Source organism: Nuphar pumila, chromosome 2 (genome assembly GCF_984573655.1).
Source record: "Nuphar pumila chromosome 2, dmNupPumi1.hap1.1, whole genome shotgun sequence".
In the NCBI taxonomy this organism is placed as follows: Eukaryota; Viridiplantae; Streptophyta; class Magnoliopsida; order Nymphaeales; family Nymphaeaceae; genus Nuphar; species Nuphar pumila.
The window spans coordinates 65785803-65809723 of NC_143250.1; the positions used below are offsets into that span (position 1 = coordinate 65785803).

Consider the following 23921-nt stretch of genomic DNA (forward strand, 5'->3'; position numbering starts at 1 on the left):
ATGGGTACAAGTAATGATTAGGTACACCATGGAAGATGACGCGATGGCAAGATAATTTCAAGATTCTTTTTTCCTGCTCTTAGCTCACGTCCTGAACGTTTGAGGCTTTTATAACAGATTTTTCTTGGGATATCCAAATTTTGTACTATTTGAAAACTTCTTTTAATGAAAGTGGCTTTTCCAAGTGTTTTGCAAGTAACATGGATTGTGAGTTTTGGTTCTTTTAGTTAACGTGCTCAAAGTTGTCAGTTTACCTTTCTAAATTTCACAAAAGAATAGTCTTCCGCTGATTTCATAAACAAACTCTGAAGGAAAAAGATTTTTTTTAGTCTCTTGCATGTTTCCTGAAAGGTTCGAAAGTTTGAAATTTTGGGGCGTTACACAGACCGATCCCCAACCAACTCGACTGAGCTTGAACCAACCCCATGCACCATTTCACCTACCTTGGACGACCTCATTCAAAGCACAAGCCAGGTGGACTAGAACTTGTTGGCGTTGACATGTGATGTGATGTTTTTTTTTATAATCAGAAAAGTGATGTTGATTTACAAGGGCACTAGCCACTACAACATGGGAAGCCCATTTGAATCCATTACAAGGCAACTATTTCTAACAGGAACCAGTAACAAATACAAATAAAGAATTATATAATAAAGCAGCAACTAGAAGAAGAGAAAATACAGAAAAACAACAATAAATGTAATAGTATATAAAATATCAGAGCATTGTATAGCTGTTGGATCAATTGAACATCCAAAAGACAATGTCCAGGAAGTTTTATCAGCAGCATATGTCCAGGCATAAATGTACCTATGATGATATCATATAGCAGAAATGCAGCTTCGCAGCTTATAACTTACTGCAAGAAGCATGATCAAAACAAATAAATGAAGGCAGGCTCTAAGAAATAATGTGAATGCCTTCCTGCTAGAGAAGTCTAAAATGGCAGGGAAGCCAACAAGGTTAGAAAGAGGCTCTGTAGAATAAATATCGTCTTTAATTGAGACAACAGAGAGGTATCCTGAAATGCCTGTCTTGTAGAGAGGCCCTTCATTCATTGCACCGCATGATATGTGGACAGTCGCAGCTGTGACATGGATGGAGCTGGGGGCATAGACTGCTGGTGTCTGAATCACAGACTTGTCTACTTTCAGAGGGTATTCTGCAGCAGATGCAGGGGGTGCAGGAATGGATTCCAGCATACCGTGGACCCGTTTTGAAAGCGAGCTAACCCATCCACCCTCATATTCGGTATCTGCACCATGAAGGTTCAAACAAAATGAGCAAATTTCGGTCTTCAAAGGCATGACAAATGAGCAAATATCTGCACCATGAAGGTTCAACTAGACAAATCATAACCAAAATTTCCTCTGCAGAAGCACGATTCTCGTCTTTCATTTGTTTCCTCGCTTTACGTACATTTCCTTTCAACTTATCGAATTGCCAGTTGACACACTAAAATGAAAAGAAAATACCCTCTTTATCATACCCGGTGTATGAGTAACCTTGTTTGATTTGCTCTTGAGAATCTTGTCACCTGACCCGGGATAGGTATCTAGCACTTGCTTAGAGGATGATTGTTGTTCTGCAACATGAATGTGTGAGGCATCCGGCTGTTTTACATCTGGTACCAAATCTTCATCCAACTGCAATTGAAGAAAAAATGGCTGGCATACTTAGATGATGCATGCACAAAAGATTCATTTTGAGAGACTGAGACACCCTTCAATGAGGTTGGGTGTTTAAGTTTTTCATGCATGAAGAAAACCTTTGTGAATAAACTTTACCTCTGATTTGATGTTTGAATGCCTAGTGACCACGTCTACTTCCTCTGGAACCCTAGAAGAACTTGAACCAACCTCGTATAAATTACTTTCAGTGGCATCAAAGAAGTGTATGAGTTCATCAAGCATTTCAAAACCACTTGAGACTGCTTCCATAGGATTTGAAAGATCATTAATCTCTAAAAAGGAACCATCTTCAATCGGAAAACTAGCAGCAGAAGCATCAAAATATGCAAGGGGATTGTCAATCATTTCAGTCATTTTAACAGCAGAGCTTTGAGGATCAACAGGTTTTGAAAGATCACTTAGTTCCAAGTAACTGTCTAGGTCTGGCATGTGAATAGCTTCACCAGTGCCAAGTAGATGTGGATCAGGATGCTGCTGTTCAAGGAAGCCCTGAGCACCTTGAGAATATGCAAAAGTATCATATTCATCCCACTCTGCTAAAGGTAATGCCTTCTCACGCAGAATGTAGCAACCTAAATTCTGCAAACAATGAAAACTAGTATACTATAAAATTCCAGAGGTCATGTTACGAACAATTTTGAAAAACTCATAGAATAAACATGCTAACTGTCAGGAAAATATGAAGAAAAGAAGAAACAATAGAGGATTAAAATATTATGCCGCATTGACAATGCCTAAAAGAAAAAAAAGTCAACACAAACATCAGAACCAACACTATTACCCACCACCCCATAATCTTGCCTAAAGTTTACCTAGTATAGAAGAACACCCCCCACCCTTAACGGTGTGTTTGAATTCCCAAGACAAATTGTCTCTTGGTGACTTTTTCAATTGGGAAAAATCTTTCTTGGATGTTTTCCGCGCATGACCTTTTTTCCGTTGTTTGATTTGTTACTTGCAAAAGTGGAAAAACATGTGATTTTTTTTCTTTTCATGCATTCAATTGTGCCTTGGAAAAAATGAGAAAACATTGTAAGCAGACAAAGTATGCTGATATGGATTCCGATTTTAGTAACAACCCCATGAAGAGGTTAATAAACTAATGAGTACCGCATAGAAAAGCAAATGTTAGTCATCATAAAGACAGTTTATATTCTGTCATCGCAAAGAATACCCAAAAGCAAATGAAAATGTTAGCCATTACAAAGACAGTTTATAATATGCAGAAAACTAAAAAGATTTCTTCCTCTATTTGCCTACAATGACACCAATAAAAGCAAAATCATCAAATGGTGGTATCTTTCTTCACCAATGCACATATCCATCAAACTAGATACAGAAATACAAATTTCTATCTATGACAATCACTGAACCTCTTCAAATGTAGTCATGTTAAACCAAAATATAAAATCCTGTTTCCATATCATTATCAATACATCCAAGAACTCTAAAGGTTCCTGGCAATAAAATGGCAATCTGGTGAATGCAATCAGAGAGAGAGAGATGATTTATCTTTGTCCTTTGATCAATAGAATAACACAAAAAATGTGATTGAACAACCAACCTTCATGAGGTGTCACCATGAAAATTGAAAGAAAGGGTGTCATTCCAATTTTCTGCCCACACTTTTTTGGTGGAGATTGTCCCGTTGAAAGATGGACATTTTCTCACCTCTTCACTTCTCAGTGGAAAAGCAAGCCGGTCCCATGCTCGTTTGGGAGTAAATTGTGCCTAGAGACAATTTTCTCATGCATCCTAACGGGCCACAAAGGATGATTAATCACCTCTTGTTTGATAGTTAACTACATCTCAAATGTATGATGTATTCACCTCATGATGCACATAGAACGAAATAGACATTTCTCTGTTTCTGGGTTTTCGCACTTATTATTTACAAGGTTTCCTTGCTATTTGTGATCTCACACTCTCAGAGATATGGATGATCCATGTTCAAGTAGGGCATTTAGCAAGTCGGGCAGTGCATATGCAAGTAGCCATACAAGATCCAACTCTCAGTTTTTCACAAATTCAAGGTGAGTTGGCAGAGAACCATTCAGGAACAGTTATAACCAAAAGTACCTAGTTCGTGACTTTTGAGTCAATGTGCAAAAACTCAGATCATTTGCAGATAATGCTGGGAGCCATTAGGGCTGTATTGTTATATATACCAGAACAATCTATCAACTTGATAGACGATGACACTGATTGCTAGCATACTAAAAGTATATCTTTGACCATAAGCTGATGAGAAGATAAGCTCCAACCAGTTGCAAAAAAAAAATGACGATGGAAAGATAACTACAGTTTGTTATTAAATCTGTGTACAGGTATTTCTGTCATCATTCTAGAAAAGACAATTTTCAGCAATATATAAGTACAAACATTATAGATTGTTCCAACACTATAAATTTTATCTTTGTACGAACATAGTTCAAAAGCCAATTCTACAGGAATTTGCTTTTTGGGCAATAGAATAAGCATTGTGTCAAGACTCAAGACCAAGTGACCAACCACTAGACCGTGAACCTATTACTATAACTAATCACTGTTTTGATTCATGTTACATCCAGTCATGCTTCCCATATTAATATATCAAGAAATGAAAAGATCTCCAGAAAAAAGAATCATACCTAGTTAGGATCATGGTTCAAAACCACCCGCTATATCTATGACTTGGGGACTGAAGGTGCAAAGTTTCATCTCTATAGATTAAGGTTCATTGGCAATTAAAGGTGCAAGTAGTAAGGAACTAGCCATATAGGGTGCCCCCTTCCAAGTATTTAAAATTAATGCAGTTAAAAAAAGAAAAAAGGCATCCCCATCTAGTTAACACAATTTTCTCTTGTTTGCATATCTATTCTTCTATTTTTTGAGTATTTTCTGATCTGAAGTATCAAAGAGCATTATTTATCAGAAAGAAAGCCCAACCACCGAATTGCTCCACATATAGTTCCTCGAAGGTGCATCACCTGGCTTGATTTTTGTGCCATCAAATATAATGCTCGACAGAGGCTTGTTCTTCATTGTGGATACTATCACAAAGGGGGAAGAAATCTTTTTCCCCGTATGATGGAATGTACCAGTCTTGAACCCTTGACCACACGTAAAGAGTGCACGGTTATTGCCATAGGTTTGCCACTAGCCCAAGAAGCCCTACCGGTAAGGAAAGAAGAACACAAAAGATGAGTAACACCAACTTTTCCTTGTAAGCCTGTAATGGGTAGTTCAATTAGCAGTATAAACCCATGAACATTAACCCTGGTAATGTGGTTTATGATAAAGGTCGCTGCTAGAAGCTATCTTACCATAACATTAGAAAGGATTTTGAAAAGGCATAACTACACCAGATTCTAATCAAGCAGCAAGACATTGATTCTGTAAGAAGGAACCCCTTAATACCAGTAATTTAATGCTACTCAACCCAAATGAAACATTAGATAATAAATTTCTTCTAGAGATAACTTCGATTCCGAGAGTAATATATTATTTTGCAGGACATTCTAAAATAAGAATGCCAAATCCTTGATAAGACCTTGACTGAGTTCGCAGATAATTGGAACTCAGGTTTTTTCAACTCCTGGTTTATTCAGTCCAACTTTTTGGATATTTAGTGCACAGAAAAATACAGAAACCAAAGTTATAATCTACAGTGAGGGAAAAAAAAGAAACAGATGGAAACCATGAAATACCTTACCAGACAAAGTGCAGAAAATAGCAATAACCAGAATATATTCATCAAAAACTGTGACCAGATGTAGTTAAAAAATAAAAATTCACAACTATGAATAGTTCTCCAAGAGTTACCAATATTTACCCGCTCAAAGTCATCCTCTGGAGCAATCCCACCACCCGAAGAAGAGTTCATCCCATCCTCACTCTGCCCATCAGAATGTAGCAGATATTGATCAATCTCATCCTGCAAATTGATCGGGCCCTCCTCAGAATCAACAGAATCTTGCCCCAATTCAAACGGCACTGAAGACAGACCGAGAACATGCCCAGAAAATGCATCATCCTCAGCCTCTGGAGCCAAAACCGATTGATCAATTGGCGCCGCCCGCTCGGGGGAAGACGCCTCATGATACGTGAAAGCAAGCGGCATCTCCGACTCGACGACATCGTCATCCTCCCATTCTTCCTCAATAAACGGTGCCCCATATTGCTCGCCGTTCTTCGGCCCCGGACCGCTCTTCTGAAAGATCCTGCAAATCACGAATGCATCCTTCCTCCCCAAACAAGGCAAATAACCCAACTCAACAAACGACCAAATAACACTAAGAAAAAATCCAATTCCAAGACAATGACTGTTTCGTTCGATTTACCAACGTTCCACCGTTTGCAGCCGACGGCTCCCCTTCCTGAAGACGGTACTCGTGCATCACCCAATTGGTTCTTTCCCCGCGAGGTGCCCGGCCTTTATGATAAACCAAAGTCTTCTTCATCCCAACCGTCTTCGAACTCCGCCTGATCGCCCTATCCTTCCCTGTGGTCTTCCAGAACCCGAGCCCCGTCGCGCGGTTCGTCCGCGACCCGTTTCCATACTTCCTATCAAGAGGGCTGAAGAAGTACCATTCCAAGTCCCTGCTCTTCAAACATGAACGAACTGTACACGTCGAAATTCTACATCTCAGACTCAATTAAACAGAATACTAAACCTTTTCAGATACCGAATGGTTCGCGATGAAGGTAAATCGAAATAGAAAGAAGATGCGACGATTTCTTCCAGAAAATTCTAGGGTTTTCACCCAGAAGAAGAGAGAAAGAGTACCGGGGAGATCCCATGGCTCGGATTTGTAGACGTCGATCTCGGAGATGGCGTTGAAACGGATGGGCTTGCCGTGGACCTTCCTCTTGAGGTAGTAACCCACCAACTCCTCGTCGGTGGGATGGAATCTGAAGCCCGGCGGAAGCGACACCTCGCCGCCCATCAATTTTTTTCGCACAATCAGATTCTTTTTGCTCGATGGATCAGTTCACTTGCGCCGGAATCAGAGCTCGGTTCGATCGATCGATCGATTCTGCTCTCTCTCTCTCTCTCTCTCTCTCTCTCTCTCTCTCTCTCAGGGCGCCCGTCGATGGAGGAATTCGAGCACGCCAAGGAAATCGAGAGTTGAACTTGAAGAGTTGCTGCTGACGTGTCAGAAGGAGTGCCTTCAGTCTAAAGTCAAAATGTCGACAATATGCATTCCGTCAGCGCTAGAAAAAATCTCCATGGCACGTTTGGAAGAGAGAAAGAATGATGCAAAATGAAAAATTAGTATAGATTTTTTGACCCATTCAAACGAGTCTTTTTTGCTGAGAGAATTTTTCTAAGGGCACGTTTGGAATCAAGAAAAACTCATGAAAAAAAGGAAATTTTATCTATGAAAAGTTTTGATACGATCACTTTTTCTTTAAAAAAAAATCGCTTGTTTGTGTTTCTTGAAAAAAATAGTATAAAAACAAAAACACTGTACATGAAAAAATGTTCCTCCTATATAAAGTGCTAACCAATGTAGCTTTCAAAATATTGCTAATAAAACCAAATATGCATTAATAAAATACATTTTAACATTAAAACATCAAAATATTAGTTTTTTTATTCATTTTGGCAGGTTTGATCAAACAACCAAAGTGGGGGCATCTCAAAGAGCAACACAGGGCAATTAAACTCTCTGATTTAGTTTCTGCAAATCCAATTATAACTTTTCTAAAACAATTTCAAAAGATCCATTATCCATGTTTAGCTTTCCAAAGCTTTGTTTAAGCATGTTTTTCAGCACGACCAGCATCACAAATTCACATTAGTAGACAACACAAAAGGACACCTCAGTAAACAGATGTTGGTTCAAATGTTCTTATCCTAGCTTAATGGGGTATTTCAACACCTAACAAACACATCATCTTTCTCAGATAACAACTCTATGTTCACCAGTCAAAGCATTCAAACATCCAACAAGCTTATCTTCAATAAATTTTCTTCTTTTGTAGTCCACAGATTTCAAATGATTTCTTAAAAACTAATATAAACATCATGATATGCATAAACATACACATTCGAGAACTCTATTATTATGTTCTCTACTACTATGTTTCTTATATTTGAGATGTAAATGTAAAAGGATTGCTCAATTCTTCAACTTCAACAACTACATTGCCAGTTCACTCGGTTAATTTGGAAGTACCACGATAAAAAATTATCCTAAAAAAAAAACTTCTTTTTTTTATCCTAAGGTATGGATTAAGATTAATAGATATACTCCTATGTCAAAAAAAAGATTAATATATATGATGCCCATTGATCGAATTAGCAAAAGCTTCAAGAAACGTGTGCACATCAAGAACTTGAAATGGAAGCAAAATTAGGAAGAAGAAAATTTGTCAAAACACTTCTATCAAAAAAAGGAAAAAAAAGCCTCGTAAAAATGAATTAATTTCAACAAAAACTCAAGATCAAAAGAAAGAATAGAGACACTAATTTTTTGTTCAACTCAAAAGTTGACTATGCTGAAACTTGGAAAACCATAAACTAAGACAATATTGACCACAACATTCAAAAGAGCGCCTTCAAATTTCTGTATGTTTGAGTCCATGGGTTTCTCCAGGTAAACTAGTGTAGCTGCTGAGCTAATTACATATTCAGAACCTTGTGGAACTGGCGTAAACTAGAAGAACCACAATAAACATACAAATCAAAACAGAAGACAAAGGACGGAGTACCGACAAGAAAAACAATAGAGAGAGGGGTGACTGGGAGAAACACAACGGAGAGAGGGAGTACCAACGATGGAGGAGGTCACTGCAAGAAGGCGTCTCACTCAAGCAGTAGTAAAACCAAAGGGGTGAGAAAGGGGCTTAGTGCCCTAGCCCCAAAAAACTTCCAATGGAAAGACTCTTTCCTATCAAAATAGAGCTTTTTTAGAAAAACACTCTTAAAGATAATTTTTCTCTTGTTTGAGCATCGAAAAAACTCTGTTTTTTTTGACTTGTATCACTTTTCTTACATCTTTCTCACTTTCAAACGTGTCCTAAAAAGTACACTTATTGATAGAAAATATTCTTCCATGAAGGGTGATTGGGGAATGTTTTCTACCAAGAAAAAAAATATTTTTACACTCCTCACCGTCACCACCACCCACCATCTTACCATCACCATCACCATCACCATCACCATCACCACCCTCCTCCTCCTCTCTCTCATTTTTTTTACATTTTCTCGTGTTACACAAACAAGCGGACAACTTTTTTTTGGAGAACTTCTCATATCAAAAACTCTCATAAGAAAATTTTCTTTTTCTATGAGAGTTTTCCTCTCTTCCAAACGAGTCCTTGAGAAAGATGTAAGAAAAGTGATGCAAAATGAAAAATCCATATGGATTTTTCCACCTTTCCAAACGAGAGAGACTTTTTCACTAGGAGAGTTTTTTAAAACATACACTTTTTAATAGCAAACATCCCTCTACGGGGAGGTGGAGGAATCCTTTCAACCAAGGGAAATTTATTTTTACACTCCTCACCACCCTCCTATTCCTCTCTCTCATTTTTTCACATCTTTTCACTATGGTTTTCTCATGCTACACAAACAAGCAAAAAAACTTTATTTTGGAAAACTTCTCATATCAAAAACTCTCATAGGCAAAACTTTGTTTTTTTATGAAGTTTTTCTTTCTTCCAAACATGCCCTTAGGGGCATTTCCATGTCACTAAAACTGAGAAATAAATCATTTCCTCGCAAAAAAATAGCCCAAAATCCACGGGAACCCACACTTTTAGCAAAAAAGGGTTCCCTTGTGGTAGCCCAATTCTGTGTAAAGGAAAGGGCAGGCACTCTCTTCTGTGCCACGCAAACGCCCCATTAAAGCATGTTTGGAAGTGAGAAAGATATAGAAAATTTATAGAAAATAAAAAATACGTATGGATTTCTTGACCCTTCCAAACTAGAGAGATTTTGTTGCTGAGAGTTTTTCTAAAAAGTATACTTTTTCATAGGAAACATTATTTCATGGGAGATGGAAGAATGTTTCCTACCAAGAGAAAATTTAATTTTATACTCTCCACAACCCACAATCTCACTACGCACCACCACCGATCTCACCTCTGGTAGCCTCCATTCGGCGAGCTGACTCCATCGGTGTCGAGTGCGGTCAATTCAATGGAGCAGTGGGTGATCTCGATCGTTAGCAAGCTCCATAACATCTTTGCTCCACTGAAGAGCTCATCGACAATCAACCTGCTGCAGGTCACTGTCGTCGGGATAGACGGTGCTTGAGGCACTCATCGGGAGGGATTTCCTTTCCAGGGGCACTAACATATGTAGCTCATGCACACCCCAAAACAGGATGATCGGGCCAAGAGTACATATATTTGCACTTGTTGGCAATAGTGCAACCTTCATCCAGTTGAGGGAAAAGAGAAAATGGTGAAAAAAATGAAAAAGGTGGCCACCCTCCTCTCTATCATTTTTTTCACGTTTTCTCATTGTGTTTTTCATGCTACACAAACAAGCAAAAAACTTTTCATATAAAAAACTCTCATAAGCAAAACTTTCTTTTCCCATAAGAGTTTTTCTCTCTTCCAAACATGCCCTTACTTTTTCCCGAAATATAAAATATCGCTTATAAGTATCGGTTAGCTCTTATGTCATGGGAACACATCATTTTAGCCTAGTGTCCTAGTAACAAGAGAAGACAGAGTGATTCAAACATGGATTTGTACAACCATTGAATGCTTTAAACAATTCTTATTACATTTTAATAATAAATTAATGGAAAACAAATGAAATAATTTTTGTTGATTGAAATTTTAAAATTTATAAGTCACGTCCTTGTGTCCCATTTTTTAAAACAGAAATGAACTTATGAGTTAGCTATCGCTTTTTGACTTATGTATTGATTAATGTTTGTAATTATGTTATTTATATTTAATCTTTAATAAACATTCAAGTTGAACATATGGTACATAAAACTTCCTTCTCTCTTGGTTTTTAGTTATATTTATAAAATAGTTCTCTCATATACCGCCATCACTGCATCAGAGAAAGATGGCTCATTTTGTTGATGTTGGATGTAAAAAGAGGAGGTTAGAGAATTCAAATATGAAAACGTGGGTTGTTTTACTTTTTGGAAAAGGTTGGACTTGATGATGCATAATAGTTCCATATTGAAGAGGTTTGAGTTTGTTGTAGGCTTTATAACATACATGTAAACTCTTACCCTTGTTCCTAAAAACAAGAGGATGGGATGACTAACACACACACACACACGCCGTGTCGTGCCGTGCCAAGCTCGGGTAATTGGCCCTTTAGGGCCAAATCAAGACCAAAGTACTTAACGGATCTCGACTCTTTGGAGTCCGTTAACGGGTCTTGACTCCTCGGATTTCGTAATGGATCCCTTCCACGTTTTTGTAACCGTTCATGGGTTATAAAAATGTGGTTAGGGTTGGGGTTACGAGTATGCTGTAACACAGAATTTTGAGGAAGACTGCATTTTCTCTCTCCATGTTGCTCTCTCTCTCTCCCTCCTGAGTTTCTCCTGAAGGGGTTTTCTGCAACATCGATTCGAAGAGGTTGTCTTCGAAGGACGATCCGTCGGAGTGCACCGGTTCTGATCGTCGAGGCTATTGTATCCTGGGGGAAGGACGTCAGACCATGTTTGCATTGTATGTGAGGGTGAATCTTCTCTAAGGGAAGCACTTACGTACGCTTTAGCCTATTACATAATCTAAACATGTTTCTGTTGTTTTTATTGTGTTCTATGCAACTGTTTGTCGACTTGCTTTTGTCTGGATTTTGGTATGATGCGAAAACTGACATGCTTGCTCCCTGTTCCTATTTTGATCTACTGTTAATCATGATTCTTATACTGCTGTATATCTTGATTTATATCATGTTTTATGTCATGATGTTGATTGTGAAACTGCGTGATCTGAAAAACGATTCAACAGTTGAGTCACTAAAATATGAGAACTAGAAATATGGGCACTTTCAACACCTTTTTTTTTGCAAATCCAACCATGTGGATATGCTAGACACAGTGAATTTGCTAGAAATTGGCAAATGGATAGTGTATTTTTTATGAAAAATGTGATTTTTGAATGCCTCAATATTTATGATGATTATGAGTCGTTGATTTTAAAAACCTTAAAAAAATCAAGAGTAGGTTACTATAAAACCAAGCATGTAGATCACATCTGTACGGTTGGATTCAAGAGAAAAGAACAAAAAATCTATGAAAATTGCAGTTAAACATATTTTCAACTCTCATATTCTATTGACTCAGTTTTGTTGACTCGTATTAATAATATTTAATCTTAGATGACAATGAGGGTATACAATAGAATATACTTTTTCTCTAATCTTAGATAGTAATAATTAATTTACATAAATACAATTACCAACCGTTGTTTGATACTTTTTGCAAAAATAGACTGGTTAGAAGGAAGTTTTCAAATAAGCAGTTACTGATCATTATGGCCATTAGTAGACGTTTTTTTTTACCGCTAAAATGGTGTGGTCAGACCGGGACCTCGGGTGGGTCCATTTTTTCTTTTAAGTCTTGCAGTTTTGAAGAATCTTTTTCTTCAACTCTGCACATTTGCTTAGCTTTACTAAATTTCTTCTTTCACCACCGCAGGGTCGCCTGCATGGCCAGTGGGGTCGTTGTGAAGGTGCTGAGATATTCGTCACAAAGACCCGATATCAATACCTAGAGGTTTTGGAGGTGGGCCACTTAAGGCCAGTAGTCATGGGGCCCCACCCCAGGTTTTCCTCTTTTCGGGGAGCGTTCCTCATCATAAAAAAATAATAATAATTCTTTCTAGAAAGGACTGGAACCTTCATTTTTTTTATGATTTAAATATACAATTGTGCACAAACCAAATGCAAGTTCAAAACTAAGATTTAATTAAAATTAAATCTTGCATATTATAACGGAAAATATAAAAAAATATGTAGATTTTACTGTATTTGATTCTTAGTATCCAAATCTTAGTTTGGGTCAAGTTCAACCACTCCGAACTTAGACCCAATGTCAATACCTGAAGGTCTGATCATTTAGATCCGGCTAAGATCTTCTGTAGCTTTTTAGCCAAGTGGATATGATGTTTTCATCGCAAGTTAAGCCCAGTCAGACTTACACCTTGGGGTCTAACTCAATCAACTGGATAGCTATGATGAACCAGATGGGTGCTTTCAATACAAGTCAAGTTCAGCCAGATGGCAACTTAGACCCAATATCAATACCTAGAGGTAGGTGTGGGCAACGAGCGGAGAAGCCCGATGGGCCACGCCGACCTGGCCTGCCATGGCCCGGGTTTTGGATATGATTTTAGGCTTTGGACTGTTAGGTATTGAGCCCAAATTCGAGCCTTTACATACGTGGGTCGGGCCTAGGTCGGCCCGATAGACCTAACTTATTTATTACATTTTTAATAATATAATTTAAAAAAAATAACTATTACATAGTAACTTAAATAACTATTACTATTTACCTAATCAGTACACATCACCATGTGTTGGGACGTTACAAGTTCAAAACCCAGGTCTGCCTAACCCTAGCCTATCAAAAAAATAAAGCTACTAAACGAGACTTGGCTGTTCAGCTTGGCTTGGCTTAAGAAGTATACGCGTCGAGCCAAACTACAAGTCAACTAGTTCAGGCGTTCCAGCCAAACCTCAGCTTGGCTCAGCTCATGTAGGTTTCTTCTATAGATTTACATTTATATATTATATAGTTCATTTATATTATAATATATATATATATATATATTATCAAAAATTAAAAATACTTAAAAATAAATTCTTCTTGTGATCGACAGGTAGGACTGGAGGAGTTGAAACCGCGTATGAGGGAACGCTATACTCTTCTCTGTTGGGTGGTTTCAAAACAAAAATCAAATGAATGTGAACTGGAGTTTAGTCCCATATCAATCAGCGAGAGATGTCGGAGCCCCACTCTCTCAAATATAAAGGGGTGGGATGCAAGTTTTCGAATTACGCAGCCGCGTGGTGAGCACAGAGCGAACTATTCTTTCGCCTTTTACTAAAGAATACCGTGTGCTCGCCACTTTAAAGCGGCATACGCCTAGATTTTTTTTTTGAGGAAATTCTAATAACGAGATTTGTAACTTATTATAAGCTTTTATACAATTAAAGGCTTGGGTTTAAACCAGATTGAGTTCTCACCCTATGATAAACTTTTTTTCGGCAAAATCTTGTTTTTCAAAAACTCATGAGAAATTGAATTTTTTTAATAAATTTTGCATTTTTTGGCAAAATCTCTGCGATAAAAAATGAAAAAAAACAAATGTTTTTTATAAGAAAATATTAATAAAAATTAAAAATGCATGTTTTTTTTTTACCACAAATAGTCTTTTAAAACCTAAATATCACGTTTAAATCATGGTATTTATGTTTTTTTCATAAATATCATGAAATTTTGAAAATCTCACAAGAAATTGCCATTTTAAACTTTCAGGCAATTTCTCATGATATTATCGCAAGATTTTCATACATCTCGCGATATTTGTTAAATAGGTTCTCACATGGACTAATTGGGGACGAGGGGACATGTAAGTTTGGGCTCACATGGAACGTTAATTGAGTATTTGTTGAAAATAAACCCATGCACCTCAATTTCTTTCTATTATGTTAAGCACATAATTGGGCATTTGTGAAAAACATCACCATTTTTTTTAAGGCAAGTTGGGGTTTGGCAAACCCTACGAGTCATACAAGATACCATTGTGATTTGAACTTGCAACGCCCCAACACAGGGTGACGTGCATGTGAACACCTTAAATTTTTCAAAAGGTTATAAATATTCCCCTTTTTTGCCCCTGACCCCATTTTCTGAGTAGTTGAGTCAGTTTTAAACCTAAATTTCAGCTTATTTCTCAAATTTTATTAAAATTAAACTCATTTTATATATCTGACTCGATTTTGGATCCGGGTCCAATATCAGAATCCAAATCTGAGCTTCGTCGTCCAAATTTTAAACCAAATTCTCAAAATTACCAAAATAACTTTTGAAAAACTCAGACAGTTCGTCCGGTATCCGTTTGGATCCATCACGTTGTATTTCTCGATTTGAGGTTCAAAACTCGAATATTTTCTCAAAACCTGGATCCAAGCCCGTTTTCTGAAGAAATTTTTCCAAAAATAACTCTGATTTCTCAGAAAAGCCTTCTTTTGTAAATATTTTTAAAAAATTTGCAAAATTAGTTTAAAGTTCTTAGTTTTTTTTAGAGTTTTATTTCAAACACATAAAAAAATGCAAAAAACATGAAGAAGAAAAAAAAGAAGCAAAAAAATAGAAAAAGAAAAGAAATTCAGAAAAATATAGCTTAAACTCTTTTTTTCTCAAATAGAAAACCTCTTTTCTAAAAAATCTTGTTAAAAGAGTCCCCTTTTTATAAATTTTTGATAATAAGGAGGACCCATTTTGAAGAAGGCGTAACGGACTTCTGTTATAAAAACAGAGCCGATGTCGCCTCTTCCGATTATCCGTTATCACCCCTCCATCTCGACATTTCTTCTTTCCTCTTCCCCCATTTCCCCAGCTTTCTCTTCCTATCGTGTAAAGAGATTCGACCTTGCAGCAGTGTTACCCTGAGAAAGAGTCCCTCTCTAAATATCTATCTCTCCTCCCTCTTTCTGCAAACTAACCTCCTCCCTCTAGCCCTCTTCTCCGTCACTTGAAAGAAGCCAATCCCAGCACCGATCGAGTAAGTAATCACTTTCCTCTCCCCTTTTTAATTCTCTGTGAAAATCTCTTTTGGTTTTTCTATTTTTCATTTGATTGTTTGTTTGCTTTAGTTTCATTTCTCCCTTTCTTTCTTTTATCCAAAGGCACAACGGTGAGATCGACCTGCATATAGCAGGATCGACCCACCCTACACGACATCAATGGAATGTACATTCCAACATTCTCCATCCTTTCTTTGCAATTTATCTCTAATTTTATTTTATTTTATTTTTTGTTTTAAATACCCGTTTACGCTGTTATGTATCCGATCCAATGATTCTTTATCATTTTTTTTCTTCTTTTTCCTGTTTTACTTATATTTTTTCCCCTGTTTTACATGTATTCATTTCCTGTTTTTACTGGTATTCATTTCCTGTTTTATGTATATTCATTTATTGTTTTACTGATCTTCGTTTCCTGTTTTTCTTATATTCATTTTCTATTTTATGTGTATTCATTTCCTATTTTACTGATATTCGTTCCCTGCTTTTTTTTTTCTTATATTCATTTCCAATTTTATGCGTATTCATTTTCGGCTTTACCTGTATTCATTTTTAGTTTTATGCATATTCATTTCTTGTTGCTAATCTCTCTTTGATTCACTATATTCGTTCCATCCACTGCCTTACATCTATCCCCCCCCCCCCCCCCCCTTTATCTTAGATCGGTTGCATCTTATTGGTTCAGTCTATCTATGTTGCATTTGCATAAACTCCTTCTATCGTATGCTTATTAGCATTTTAAACCTAGCATCACGCTCATGTCAATTGGACCAGGCCAACATCCATCATGCATGTATTATGCATCGCCTGCATAAGTCTTTTCTGCATTATTGCACTTTAGTTTGCAACTGTATTACTGCACTCTGTTCAGCATTGCATAAACATCCGACATCTTCTTTCGCAGTGGGTTTGATCCAAGATTAGGACTGTATTCTCTGTGACATTTGATTCCACTAACCATGCCATCATTCACATTCAATTTCTATTAAATATGAGCATGTACTCTATACTCATCAGAGAGAATCGTGCATTTGTTGTGTCATAAGACCTTCTGCAACAGATTCGTAACCCATATTCCCTGTGCTTTTGGTTTAGGTCGCATGAGTATATCTCCTACGTGTCATGTTACCATAATCTTGTGCATCTATCCATAATCTCATCTCATCCCATCAATCCATCATCCAACCTCGCACATCATTAGCATACATATTGTTTTATTTTACTGCATCACTAATGAAAATGCATTCAGATTAGATCTAGAGTCATCTGGAATGAACATCGACATCCCAATCGTAGCACTGTGTTTCAGAATTCAATCTTGATAAAAAAAATGAATACTTCAACTGCTCCCTATCTACTACACCATTGGTTGATTCACGTTAATAACCAGTAACAGGGAGTTCTGACTTATGGCTGGATCAAGGAGGACCAGCAGTTGGTTCATGCAGAGGATCGATGCATTCCTTGGGGCATTATTACTAATTAGGCTTTGGTGTATCCGTTGTTCATTTTGTTTTACCAGCTGCATCATCCAAGTTGCCTCAGAATCTTTTTGTATGTATAGTATGAGAGACTGTCTTATGATGGGAATTGCTTTCGCTTTCGATTATGTGTTTGTTCAAAATTTTTGTATTGTTAAAAGTAGATAACTGTCACAACGTATGATACATCTCTTCCAGTTATTGAAAATTACTTAAAAGGTTGATTTTAGGTGCATCTATAAGTGATTTTGTCATTATTTTCTGCTATGTCTAAATTAACTTTGATTTTCAAATATTGATGGTATACATAGTCTACACATACCAGGTTTTAAGTAAAGTTCAGGTTGCTTTGGTTTGGAATTCAAAAAGTAAGAAGTCACCTGGTGTCGAGAAAGTAGATGCTTCGTTGGGTGTAAACCCATTGGTCAAATTTTTCCCAGTTTTTTTTAGCCAATACATCTTAGTTACTAAAAAGATTTGAAACTTCGTTGTTTGCCTGTAGAAGTTAATTGTGAGTTCATGGGTGCTTGAGCACACTCTGGCACAATACCTACACCTTCAATTTCTTACCCAATCTCACCATCCCACAACACAAAAATTTCCTTCACGTAGCATGTTAGTAAAGATTGCTGCATTTTACACCTTACATTTGGCACCTAGGCACCCACACCATTTGGACATACGATGTATATTTATTCCATCAACACCCATATTTCTGCAATTTCAAATCCCCATATGTTACAGAGCATATCACATACCAATACCTTCACATTTCCAGCTCTTCAAACATCTACCCTGTTGCACATCCCTCCTCACAGTTGATGTCCACATTTCACCATTTCTAGACCCCTACACCGTCAATCTTATTCCCTCTTGCTCCAGCACCTCCAATATCCCCCTGCTATAACCACCATCAAAAACCTGCCACCTCTGTGGGCAGTGTCCCTTCACCTACACCCACTTATTCTATGTACAACACACACTACCTCACTATCTATATACCTTCTTCATAGCTACAACATACACAGTTTTACCAACCATTTCACTCATCCATCAGCCCACTCTTCAGTCACATAGCATCCACTGTTGTAATAGTCCATCTTCCCTTGTCACTTCACTTACCATAGTATTTCATAGCATCCCCATGTGGCTGCATATTCTCACCACTCAGAAAATGCTGAATGTGTTGCTGACATAGTTGTTACATCATCGATAACCCTTCTCCTATCATCTCTATTTCACTGCAACAACATTCACATAATCATCCACTTTCTCTGCTGTACTCCACCTTCCCATACACTCTACACCTGTATATTCACCTTTTTCACAGCCACCTGCTCTATCACATCTACAACGTCCCTTTTCAACACGACTCCTAATGCAACAAGTTAATATTCTGTTGTAAAGGAGTTAGCAAGTGTCTGGATTGCAAGGCGAGCTGGAGTAGTTTTTTTTTTTTTTTACGAAATGAGCTTTCCTTGATAATCCATGTATGAAATTGAGCAAAGTTTTGCTCCCCCTACCAGTAAGAATAAGTCATCATATCCATAGTTGTATCATATGATTACCTTCAAAACAGAAACAGTAATGTTTAGAGCATTATGTATATAATCCAAACACCCATTTTTAGCATATTATATATGCATCTTTGGACATTCATTTCTTCATTCAATTCATCCCAAGGTATGTGTTTTTTCATCCATGATATATTAAAAGTTCATTAGTTCGGAGCATAGACACGAGCATTCCATCATCTTGTATCTTAAAATACAATATTATGTTTCCCTTTTATATATATATTCTCTTGCTTGTGCTAACTCTGTCTTTTGCAGAAGATACATGAAAAATGCAATTTTCCCTCTTAGTTTAAATTTTTTTGATTTAATTCAATAATGTAATAGCTAGATATTAATGAGATTCTTACATTTCTAGCTTAGATTAGAATATACTTTTATAGAATTATGTGTTTCATATCATTTTGCGTTTTTCTTTCAAAAATTCACAATGAAGAAACACGAATGACGCGTGCATCATTTTATAAAAGGTGATCAAATCCTAAGTTGATGATTTGCATCAATGACCATAGTCAGAATGTGAACAAAACTTAAGATTTTCATCTTTTATGAAATAACACTGGACCCACACTGGATCACTTTTTAAAAATCACCATATTTCTAAATATTTTCTTCTTTATCAGAGTTTAACTTAAAATTAACTCAAAATGTATATCAATGGCCATAGTCAGAATATATTGAGTGTTAATTTTATTTTAAACTCTATAAGGGCACAAAATGTGTTTCATTCTTCACCTGAATCTAAATATGATTATTATATAATACATTCAATGACCATAGTCAGGGATGTATTATATCTTCAATCTTATTTCAATTCATTTAAAGAATGAAATAATGTTTTTAAATTCAATTTTAAAATTCTTCAATTCATTCCATCACTTATGATAGAATTACATCATATTCTTTTCATATTATTTCAAAATCCAAGTGATTTTTTTGAGACAATTCTTCAAATGCCTTCTTCATTTCTCAAATCAATTCTTATTTATAAATTCAAATTAAATTCTATCTCATTTCAAGATTCAAAATTCAAATTCAAAGTCCAATTTGACTTTGAAAAATCAAATCCATTTTTTATATTCAAAATTCTATCTCAAATTCAAATCAAATTTCAAAGTTCAATTCAACTTTGAAATTCCAAATTCATTTTCAAGATTCAATTTCAAATTCAATTTAACATTTCAAATCAAATTTCAAAGTTCAATTTAACTTTGAAATTTCTGATTCATCTTCTGATTTCAAATTCAAACTTAAAAAAAAAAACAAGTTTATTCTTTATCTTCACAACGCTATCTGAAGATTGAATCTTGATTCTCAATGCAAAATCAAAGTTTTTGAGATTGATTCTGACTCTCAAAAATCGATTTTTTCTAAGTTTTAAATCCAAATCTGGATTTCTAAAAACCAAAATCCATCAACAAGTCTCATTTTGGATCTTCAAAATACAATCTCATCTTGGATTCTAGACTTCAGATCCAATTCCATTTAGAATTCCAAACTTCGGATCCAACTTCATTTTGGATTCTAGACTTCGGATCCAATTCCATTTAGGATTCCAGATCTCAAATTCAAGTCCATCCCAGATTCCAGACTTCGGATCTAATTCCATCTAGGATTCCAGATCACAGATTCAACTCCATTTTGGATTTCAGATTTCAAATCCAATTTTATCTTGATTTCCAGATTCCAAATCCAATTCTATTTTCAAATTCCATTTGGATTTCTTAAATCTAAAATTCCATCCTGATTTCAAACTTTAAATCTGGAATTCAATTCCATTTCAAATTTTATCTCTACTTTGAAATCCAGATTCAATATTTAAATTCAAAGTCCATTTTGACTTTGAAAACTTCATTTTTTCTATCGCAGCTTCAAAATTCCCCTTTTTCTTCATTCTTTTTTTAAATCAAACATTTATTTTCCCAGCTCTGATTATTTCAAGACTTAAAATTCCAAATATCTTTTCAGATCTATCTCAAGTTCTAAGTTAGATTCAACTTTCAAAAACCATTTATTCACTCCATTATCACATTCATTTTGTAGAATCACTTGGAGAATCTCAAATTTCCAAAAGTGTTTTCTCGAAAGCATACATTTCTGCATTTGCATTACACAAGCATGATTCTTTGTGCATTTTAGACAGGATAAATTCTTAGAAAATATTTTAGCAAAACAAAAAGGCATAAATTCGATCTTTGGTTCGATTACCCTCGGTAAAGGCGACAGGAACGGTCGAATCTCGTACTTACGAGCGAATCCCGTCTCTCCCAATTTTTCCCGCAAATATTTCAAAAACGGAGGCGAGTAATCTTTTAATTTTTTTTTCAAAATTAAGGTCAAGTGAGACCTTCGCAAAAGAGTTCATCTCCTTCTTTCTTTTCTTTTCTCTTCTCTTTTCTTTTTCTGCATTGTTATTTTTCCCTTTCAAAAAGGAAAAATAGAGGTTAGAAAGGAAAAGAGAAGGAAGAGAGAGAAACAAAAGAGGAAAAATTTTGCGATGATCACAGTGCACTGACTACTACTACCAGACAAGTGGAACCCTCATTGGTGAAAAAAGATATGACCATGTATCATTTTCTGTTTGATATGTGAAACAAATAATTAGTTTTTTAAATGAAAATATATTGTTATATCCATATGCCTTCACATGCAAGTAGGGGTGTCAATGGTTTGGGTTTACCCAGACCTGAACCAGACCAAACCCTATAGGGGTGATAAATACGAAGAGCTGATTAAGACCTGGGCTTGGACCCAAAGGTCCGATTAATACATGGATCCAGGTATAGTTTCTGAATTTTTATACCAGACTCAGGCTTGACCTGAGTTCTTATTAAAACTAGCAAATTTTCAATGTAAAAATGATAAAAAATATTATTTTATCAGGTATAGTCAGGGTCTGGTTCATGTAGTTTTTGTCGGGTCCGGATATGGTTTTTCTTATAGTGGACCTAATTAGACTCGGGTTCAAACCAACACTATACTCAAAAACTGGGTCCAAGTCTGGTTTTACCCGTGTACAAACCAAACCAGACCAGTTGACACTCCTACATACAAGTAGTTGTGGCCAAACAAGTGGACCTTAAGTACTTGTATTTAAAGGTTACCAAGTACCAATGGGGGGCTCGACCACGTCACCTTGTATTGGGAAGTTACAAGTTCGAAACCCAATAGGTTATCAAGTCCTACTATATTCACGACAGTCTTTAGGACTTTCCTACAAAACTGTTGTGATGGGCCAGATAAGGAATATAGATGGTCCTGCCGGTTTAGATTTAGGCCAGATCGTGAATTGAATTTGAATCGTATTTTTTGAACGATATATCTGGATCAGAGGACGGGTCGAGAATTCATTAAAAAAAAGGATTAAATCTGATAGAAAACATTGACCCACGTTTGAAACCATACTCAACAGGATTCAATTGGATAAACCCAAATCAATATGAATAAATTGATGGATCCTAATATCGAACCAAGATCCGAGAAAAGTGCACCATATTTATCCTGCTCAAGGGTTCGACCAAACCAAGTATTTCTGTTGACCATTAATTAGGTGCATCTTGAGTTATTTTTTAGCCAATGCCAAGCCTTTTGGATCTACCACTTTGACCTTCCACGGCATAATGGATCCGGTCCAAGGAACATTGGACGAAAAACTGTTCGAACTGTCCAAGGTACCCCCGATGCGGTCCATCATCTAGATTTATGATACCCAAAAGTCAAAAGCCTCAAACCTATGAAAAAGGATGGTCCTAGGGTTGTCAAAGGGCCGGGGCTGGGTTAACCCAGACTTGCCCATATAACTAATAACCGGGTCCGGGTTCAAATTTTGTCTGGTCATGACAATAGAATCCCAAACACAGACCTGGATAATTTAAAAAAAAACATTTTTATGAAAACTATATATAAAATACTGTGGTTGGGTCGGGTATCCAGCAAAAATGCTGGGAAAGGACGGGTACCCGACAAAAATTATAACCCAAACCCAGCCCACATATTGTTTGGCTCGGCACTTTTCATGCCCATAGCCAGAAATTTGAGTTCAGATATGGGCTCCACATATGGATGGAAAGTGCTTTCCCATGGAAGGAGATACAAACACATTTTGACAGGAAAGCTATTTTTTTGCATTTATTATGTGGGTTGTACCTAGGGGTGTCGACGGAACTGGTTTACTTGAACCCGACCCAAACCAAACCCTATAAGGTCCAGGTATGGTGATAAATAAGAAGACCCAATTAAGACTCGAGTCTGGACCCGAAGGTCCGATTAATACATGGACATGGGTACAGTTTGTGAAATTTTATACCAGACTCGGACCTGACCCGAGTTTCGATTAAGACCTGCAAATTTTCAATATAAAAAAAAAAAAAATAGTTTTAACGGGTATGTTATGGGTTTGGTTCTTGTAGTTCTTATCGGGTTCATGTATGATTTTTTTATAGTGGACCCGATTAGACCCAGGTCTGGACCCAATACAATACCCAAAAATCTGGTCAAAGTCTGATTCCACCTGGGTCTGAACCAAACCCAACCCGTTGACACCCCTAATTGTACCACATATTCCTCGTGGACATTATTTTTTGCATCCATTAAAGAAAAAAAGGTTTTATTTCTTACCAAATAGAGAATCTTTCACAGAAAAAGAGCACGAAACAAACACCCCCTAAATGTAAGGCTGAAATTTTAAAAAATAAGAAGCTTTTCTGTCCACGGTCCCTTGAACCTGATATGCTCTTTAGAATATGCATTATTCTTGAACCTTATCTATTTCCATTTGAGGAACAAAGACAAGACTGTAGTCTAATTCATGTTGGTTGTGGCTATTACTAGTCTGACTAATTGGATGTTGGTTACACGGATTGGGTTTTGGATTTGGATTCATATAGTGACAAGCTCATATCATATCAATTTTAACATGTAATAAAATTCTATAACAATGAAATCCACAAAAAGTCAAACCCATATTTGCATCCGATTATAATCAGTTATGATTTTGTCTTAGCAAATACACTAAACTCAGTCAAATTTGGTCCTACATCAAATAAATAAAATCTGATCCATTGACATCCCTAATGCCACTAATAACATGGCGTCACAGCTCACAGTATCTCCTCTCTTTCTTGAATAAGCCCTTTGATTTGATTGGATTCAGGTGGTCTTCTGCTCCCTGGGCATGTCTCCTTTATACTTTTGGAAGCCAGAAAAATGTAGAAAAATTCATGCAAAATGAAAAATTCGTACAGATTTTCTGACTCTTCCAAACAAAAGAAACTTTCACTTTGAGAGTTTTTCTACATAGAACACTTTTTCATAGGATGTCTTCAAAGAGGTAGAAAAATGTTTTTTTATCAAGAGAAGATTGTGATTTACACTCCTCACCACTCATCTCACCACCACCATTCATCTCACCACCATCACCCACCACCACCCATGGATGATTTGGAATTTT

General features: G+C 36.6%; 1 protein-coding gene and 1 non-coding gene across 2 annotated transcripts; one reads left to right on the forward strand and one right to left on the reverse strand.

Annotated features, from left to right (window-relative positions):
* Positions 1-678: 678 nt before the first annotated feature.
* Positions 679-6817, reverse strand: LOC149845617 (NAC domain-containing protein 53-like). The gene is made up of 6 exons (XM_089995867.1): positions 6460-6817; positions 6014-6294; positions 5506-5913; positions 1788-2270; positions 1490-1646; positions 679-1255 (listed from the first exon to the last, which is right to left on the reverse strand). The coding sequence occupies exons 1-6, from the start codon at positions 6617-6619 to the stop codon at positions 822-824; spliced, it is 1923 nt and encodes a 640-aa protein (XP_089851993.1). The 5' UTR covers positions 6620-6817; the 3' UTR covers positions 679-821.
* Positions 6818-13668: 6851 nt separating this feature from the next.
* Positions 13669-13792, forward strand: LOC149845618 (U5 spliceosomal RNA). Its single transcript, XR_016430690.1, has one exon. It is a non-coding gene; the product is annotated as a U5 spliceosomal RNA (small nuclear RNA).
* The last annotated feature ends 10129 nt before the right edge of the window (positions 13793-23921 follow it).

Excerpts from the sequence above, each read along its gene's own strand:
- LOC149845617 (XM_089995867.1), bottom strand. The coding sequence starts at position 6,619 with ATGGGCGGCGAGGTGTCGCTTCCGCCGGGCTTCAGATTCCATCCCACC. Across the intron at positions 5,914-6,013 it reads CTGCAAACGGTGGAACGTTG|GATGCATTCGTGATTTGCAG; the intron begins GTAAATCGAACG and ends TTGGGGAGGAAG. Across the intron at positions 1,647-1,787 it reads ATTCAAACATCAAATCAGAG|TTGGATGAAGATTTGGTACC; the intron begins GTAAAGTTTATT and ends CTTCAATTGCAG.